The 7,620-nt window shown below is 34.7% G+C and overlaps 1 protein-coding gene across 1 annotated transcript; it reads left to right on the forward strand.

Annotated features, from left to right (window-relative positions):
- Positions 1 to 6,942: 6,942 nt before the first annotated feature.
- Positions 6,943 to 7,291, forward strand: LOC112426549 (large ribosomal subunit protein eL39-like). The gene has a single exon (XM_071072478.1). It carries the CDS (start codon positions 6,981 to 6,983, stop codon positions 7,134 to 7,136), a length of 156 nt encoding a protein of 51 aa, XP_070928579.1. The 5' UTR covers positions 6,943 to 6,980; the 3' UTR covers positions 7,137 to 7,291.
- Positions 7,292 to 7,620: the final 329 nt, after the last annotated feature.

A 7,620-nucleotide genomic window follows, 5' to 3' on the forward strand; every position in this document is an offset into this window, starting at 1 on the left:
AAAGAAAGAATCATAAGTAGAAAAGGGGGAAGCATGTGGAAGGAGGGACTCCTTGCAGAGGAACAGGGTGAGCAGAAAGCAAGAGCCTGGCATAGCCTGGCCTCTGACAATAGTTATTAGTGCTTCAATGCAGTTGGCAGCAGTGTTCAAAAGGGGTCACAGCACAGGTAGGGGTGATGAAAGGAGGTCAGTGCACAGCATTCTTAGAAATGAAGCCCAGGAGATAGCATGGCCAATACTAAAGAATTTAGACTTAACCAGTAGATAGATAGTGAGAAGCCACCAAGGGGCTTTAAGCAAGAGAGTGAGACAATCAGATTTGTGTTTTTAGAAAAATTATTGCAGCAATAAAAAAGGCCCACTGAAGGGAGATAAAAGTAGCTGCAGGAAGACCCAATAATGGGAAAGTTTTACATTAGTCTATATATGGGGATGAAATAAGGGAATACCACCAAGGATGAAGTGATAGGGATAGATATAAACTTTTAAAGGAAGGTGAATCAACAAGACTTAGCCACCAGTGTAGACAGAAAGTGTGGCTGGGGAAGGGAAAGAGGAAACATGGTTTCCTTCCTGAAGGTGGATGTTGTTGTCTTTCACCGAGATTAGGAGTATAGGAGACAAAGCAAGATAGTTTTAAATATGTTGAATTTCCTGAGGTGGAGGAGAAGGGAATGAGAGTGTTGTAACTGAAAGTATTTCATCAATAGGATAGAATAAGGGATAGAAATCATCACTTATAATTATACTGTTCAATGTTGTAATGCACCTTGGATCTTAGTTGGGTTTAAGGAGAAATTTCTATATAACATTGTCAGCCAAGTATCTATAATTAGCACATGCAGATTTGATGATACTCACTTGCTCTCTGTAGTGCTGAGAACAACAAATGCTGTAAACACTCCTATGGTGGTTCCCAGATCTTTCCCTTTACCTCAGTCTCTGGACATATCTATAGTCCCTGTAGACTGCATATATTTGCAATTCCCTCGTGCACTTCTGAATAAACTCAATATTTTTGGAGAATCTCTCTGTTATTTAGGTTGATATATCTGGTGTCATAAGTGGGACCTGATGTACAACACCTTTGGAAGGAATTGATGATTCTTGGAGCCAGTGTACAGTAGTCACTAGAGCCCTTTAAGCTCTCCATTTCTATGGCCTGCCTTTTCTCTGCTAGTGGTCTTTTCTCAGGCCAATCCTCCCTCTTTTTGGTAAGCTCCCTGCTGACTTCATATAGGACCTGATGTGGATAAGGTCATCTTAATAATAAAGGACGTTTGGAGAGTATATTCCTTACCTTTTTCTACAACAAGAAATAGGATCTTCATGGTTCTCGAGAGATTGATAAGAAATGGAAAGGGATTCTCAAATATTAAGACATACCAGTTTTTCTGGGACTCCAGCTAGCTACATATTATGGCCCATTTTCATGCTCATGTTTAAATTGATGGGCAAATTTCATCAAGAAAAATTCAGAACTTAAAAGATCATTATTCAAACTATCTAAGAAACAACAACTATACGGTTTTAAAGTCTGAATGAAATGCTGGCATGTAGAAGCTTCAGACTTCCCTATTTTTTCTTTTTTCCCTGCATACTACAAATTTGCTGACATTTTTTTCCTTTGTATTAAGATAAGATCTCACTGCTGTAACTGACCTTGTAATTAGTAGAAATCGTGACAAAAATAAGTCAAAGTCTGCTTGAACAATGTTTTTCCTATGTCATTTCAATGAAATGTATATACCAAGGAATTAACCCCTAATCTTATTTGAGCCTAAAAGAAGGGGAAGGAAAGGGTAAAAGAGGCTTATTTTACACTGCTAAGGAAACTACTTTGCCCAAAATTTGGTCCCCAGTCTTCGTAAGATTATTTATCAAGGACAAAGGGAAAATCTTAAAGGTCTTCTCCAAAATCATTGGTGAGAAGCTTAAATATCTGAAAAGGTGATCTTCACTTGTCTAATTTTACCAGAAATATAATTTAGATCCAACTGTCTTTGTATAAACTGATGAATTTATATTACTGTGTTTTACCGTCACATGACTAAACTTTTAAAATGAACGCTAGAAGATTTTTGTGTGTGTATGTGTTCATGTACATTTACCCATGTTGTATGTTGTGTCTACGTGGTAAAATCTGGCTTAGCCAGAATCCATTAAGAAATTCCATTCTGACTGGCCTAAGATAAATGAGCACTTATATAAATTAATACTTGAAACTGAAAATGTATAGTAATTAACCCAAATTCCTTTTAGTTTATGTGACTTAACTAAATATGTTGCAAATACGCTGGCTTTAATTTTGTTGTAAAATAAAAATGAAGATGTTTTCAGAATTATTAGCATATATTTTCTTTGACCTGGACTTGCTGGTCAAGCAGAGTGATATTTGTCTCTGCTAAATGTTTAAAAACAGAATGATCAGTGTTAATATAACTCTTTGATAAGGAAAGCTGGTTTAATATTGTTGGTTTAGTGAAAACAGCTGTGTCTTCTGAGTTATTGGCAAAATATCCAGATATTTAGCTTCAGGGTTCATACTTAGGTGAATACCTGATATTCACAGGCTATAAAAATAGTTAACAGAAAAATAATTGAAAGAATGACTAACTTTGTCTAATACCTCAGTTTTCATAAGAAATCTAAGCATGACTACAAGAAATAAATAAATTAGATAAATGTAAATTGTGTAAATGTTTGCAAATAAATTTTTCATGAAATTTGAAATCTTAAAGGTATGATTTATTAAATTAACAGATATTCATTAAACGCCTGGGTCATTTCCAATTAAGACAAAATACTGAAACATAAATTGCTGAACATTAGGCTTAAATTCATCTACTTTTGGCTTCTTATTACAAAGAAACAAAATATATTTGAGTCTATTAATAAATGTCTTGTTTCACATTGAAAAATTGTTCTATTTATGAAAAGAAGCTCACGTTTCCAAAAATTATTAATATAAGAGGTACATTCATAAGCTGTTCATATATGGCAAACAGTTCAAAACTGCTTACTTCTTAGGTTTCCACTAGAAATTAAGGTTATCAAAATTCAAAAATTTTAATTAATATGTGCAATTCTATATGAAAAGTTAAAAAAAGAAAATTAAAGTGTGTGTGTGTGTGTGTGTGTGTGTGTGTGTGTGTGTGTGTTTTTCTTGAGATGGTGTCTCACTCTGTCTCCCAGGCTGGAGTGCAGTGGTGCAATAGCTCACTACAGCCTCCACCTCCCAAGTTCAAGCGATTCTCCTGCTTCAGTCTCCCGAGTAGCTGGGATTGCAGGTGTGCACTACCACGCCCAGCTAATTTTTTTGTATTTTTAGTAGAGACAGGGTTTCACCGTGTTGGCCTAGCTGGTCTCAAACTCCTGACCACAAATGATCCACCTGCCTCAGCCTCCCAAAGTGCTTGGATTACAGCACTATGAGCCAACATACAGGCCAAGAGGTGTTTTTGATGAGAAAAATTATAAAGAAAACAGAATATGTCTTTTGTTAAAAAGTATAATTTAATCTACTTTGGAGGTTGTTTAAACATTGTTTCAAAAAGGAAATGGGATGAAAATAAAAAAGCGGAAAGAAACCATTAGTACAAGTGAGAGATGTGAGGAAAGTTTTAGGTATGAAGATGTACTTTTGGTAAGGAGTAGAAGAGAAAGGAAGAAAAGAGAAAAAATTTTGTATGAGAAAGAATCTTGTGTGGCAAATTTTTGTCCTAACATAAAATGATGGGTTATTTAAGCAAGATGAAGTATAGCAAAACTAGAATTCTAAGTTTGCCATAGATGGTCTGAAAAAGTCTTAAAAGGTTTGTAAAAGATATATTTATGAAAGAAATTTGTGCGTGATCGAACTGGCTACAATTAGAATTATTTATAAGTCTTTCTAAAGATTGGGTTTAGATTTTGAAATGTATACACTGATACAAAAAATAAGATTTTGATTCCTTATGTTAGAACAATAAAGTTTTCTTGAAATATTGATCTGCTCTTAGCAAAATTTGCATAAGGTTTTAATTTAACTCTGAAATCTGTTTCTTTACAATTTCAACCATCTTCTGAACTGCATTTTTACAGCTTAGAGCAATGTTTTCTTCTAGTATAATTTGATTCTGTGCTCTTGGTATTTCCTGATGTGTCTGAGTTGCTTCATATACCAGGAAATTTTTCATGCTTTTACTAAGAGCCATGTATTCCCCTTCTTAAGGTACTAGTTTTCTTGTTTATGTTCCTCCATAATATGATACTCATAACCTTATACAGATATATATACACTCTTCCAGTTTCTGATTAAATTCAAGTACCTTTTTATCAGGTTAAACTTCCAGGTTATCTAACTAGGTATACCGTAAGTAGGAGCTATCACACTGCAAAAGGTTTTTATTTTTATCTTGTTTTGTTTTATCTTTTTGATGACTGGTCTAAGAAACAAAGACTCTAAGTGTTATAAAAATATTTTTCTGGTTTCAGGTTGTCTTTATTTGGTTTTATGATTACTTCAGAAAACTGAACTTTGAAAGGGTTAAGATTTTTTACTTCCATGTAATATTCTGTATTGCTTTTGAAGTCTTTTGATTATCAACCTGGTTAAATAAATAGCTATTATTTTACAGTAACCTGTAATCTTGCTTTACAAGGTGTTTTAAACTTTTTGACATCTTTGGTAGATTTTCCCAGAATCAACTTCTAAGATAGAACTTTTTGACTTAGAATTAAGATGGGCCTCTGGAGAACATCAAAGAATCTCTCTCTCATCTTGTAGAGTTGTCAAATAATTAGGATTTTTGATACATTAGATTATATGGAAAGCAAGATCAAATGATAAGTGATGCTTGATCCTCTCTATTACATTTATGGGTTTGTTATTAATAGGTGTCAAAAGTTTTATAAACTTATAGAAATCTAAAATGGTTATGTTGTAATCCACAAAAATAACAAACTTCCTTATCAACGGCTAATTATAGTGACGTTTCATCCAATTTTAAACATGGTTATTCTAAGGTTTTGTCATCCACAGTTATTGTACTGAGTTTTTTCTGAAAGCATCTGCAATCAGTTCATGGAAAATAGCCTGGTAACTACTCTTGAATACATATTTCTGAGTTAAGATTCAAGGATTAAATACAAATTGTCAGAATGCTAATAAAGATGCTGAAGCGTTCATGAAACTGGTGATCAAAATCAAACAAAACAAAAATTACATGAGATTAAATAATTGTTGAAGATAATATTTTTATGACTTTTATTTAAAACATTGTCAGTTCTTTACTTAAATATTTTGCTTTTCAGATTTAAGGAAAATTTTTAAACTATAGTTCACAGTAATTTGGTTAAGTATTCTTTTTTTGAAAAAAAGTAGAAACATTTACTTTTTCTCTCTATCTAATGCTTTCAAAATTTGGAAACTCTTCATGAGTATTCTTAATGTGTATGGTAATATAACTATTTGCATAAGTTCAATAAATATCTGTTCTCTTTTTAACAGAATATAATTGAAAACACAGGTTATATTACCAAGGTTTTGACTGGATGTCATATTTAAATTGTTTATAGATACTGCAGGCAGACTGCCTAGGTTTGCCTTCGTAGCCTCAAGAAGTTTATAAATTCGAGAGTCCTAAGTGGTCAATCACTATTCTTGCTGCATTTATGGATTAATAAGTGATCAAGCTATGAAACTTATTTTACAAACAAATTTGTTTTACTCTGATTACCTCTGGTAAAAATCAGGATGACGGTGGAAAAAGAAAGTTATGTTTCCAAAGAAAAACTATAATACCCCTGCTATTGGATCATAATCCTGTATGTTGTTTTCAAGCTTTTGTTATCTACCTGGAGACTGGACTAGATTCTGAATTCTCCCAGCTTCCTCCAGTATCTGGCTACAAGGGTCCAGCTATAAACAAAAACTGTTCTGTTTCTGAAGCCCTACAAGTTAGATAATCTGAGGTAAATTTCAAGGGCCAACCTTGTGCCTAATATATAGGACAGCAAGAGTTCATTGAACTGCCCAGTGTCATAACCAGAGACATTCAAACTGCATACCAGGATGAGAAGTTGATGGATTCACGATGTACGCATCTTTTCCTAAGACATCACAACAATACTCACCATTGTAATGAGACCCTTGTTCCTCTTAACCTTTCATTACTTATGCCTACATTTTTCACTTGACAGGATAATGGTGTCATTAAGTTGTCACATTCAGTAGCTTCTACAAATAACTTGACAAAATGTTGGACCTGTCATGCCAAACCTACACTTTAACATGGCCTAAAAAATCCTTTAGTCCACCTAATGGGCAACTCTAGCAGCATCCCTAATACTGCTGCACTCTCTCTCTGGTTTAATTTAATCCAACCATGGAGTACTAAATAATAAAATTGCTAATCCAATTACATAAAAGAACACAATGACACCAACAGGACTCACCCAATTCCCCATGGCATTTTAATTTGTCTAGTTGGTTATCCTTGGGCTAAGGCTCTTGATCCAGAATCATTGACCAATCCAAACTAGATTTATGTTGTTGTTGGTTTCGTTTAGTAATATTTTCTTTAAATTTTATACTTGTTGCCTATCCAGCCTCTGCAGAAACAATACTCTCAACAAAATAATACTGGTCCAGTGCTTCAAAATGATAACCAACACCTTTGGAATTGACAAAATTGAACTTAGCAATAAACTCCAGGCAAACTTAGCTTGCGAATCAGCTCTTCAAAAGGTGGCTAAATGGGTTTTGACACTGGCTCAGAATTGCTGGCCATCTCCCTGATGTGGGACCAGACCAATAACCAGGACAAGCCCTCGTGGCACTGAGGAAAAATTAAACCCCAACTACAAGATGGTTGATCAGCAATGCTTTTGAAAAAGGACTTTAATAACAAGAAAGAAATGTGAAAGTTGTCAGAATCAAGATGGATTCACTGTCCTTTCTCCGCCATCGTGGTGTGTTCTTGCCTCCACTTCTCGCCATGTCTTCTCACAAGACTTTCAGGATTAAGCGATTCCTGGCCAAGAAACAAGAGCAAAATCGTCCCATTCCCCAGTGGATTCAGATGAAAACTGGAAATAAAATAAGGTACAACTCCAAAAGGAGACACTGGAGAAGAACCAAGCTGGGTCTATAAGGAATTGCACATGAGATTGCACATATATTTGTGCTGTCTGAAGGTCACGATCACATTACCATATCAAACTGAAAATGTCACCACTCTCTGGAGAGTTCGATGTATTTTCCTCTCTGAATCTATTATGAATGCGTTGGTTGGCTGGGTTCAGTAATAAATATATGAGGCCTTTCATTTCAAAAAAAAAAAAAAGATAGATTCACTTTTGTCAAACTCTAATAAAAACAAACAAATAAATAAAGCCAGAAGGCTGAGGAGGGAGGGCACTCGTGCACACGTGCCTATGATAAGAACTTTTCACAAAGACTTTCTAAAGGGCTCTTACACACATATGCATGTAATAAGAACTCTTGCCTAGGACTTTTTAAACCGTAGCTTGCTACATTAGTCACAAGGACAGCTAGTCAGATGTACAAGAACATTTGCCTGACATACTATCTTCACCTATGAACTGGCACAAACTCCTGGGATAAGCCCCTGTAAC

This window comes from Macaca nemestrina, chromosome 11 (genome assembly GCF_043159975.1).
Source record: "Macaca nemestrina isolate mMacNem1 chromosome 11, mMacNem.hap1, whole genome shotgun sequence".
Taxonomy (NCBI): domain Eukaryota; kingdom Metazoa; phylum Chordata; class Mammalia; order Primates; family Cercopithecidae; genus Macaca; species Macaca nemestrina.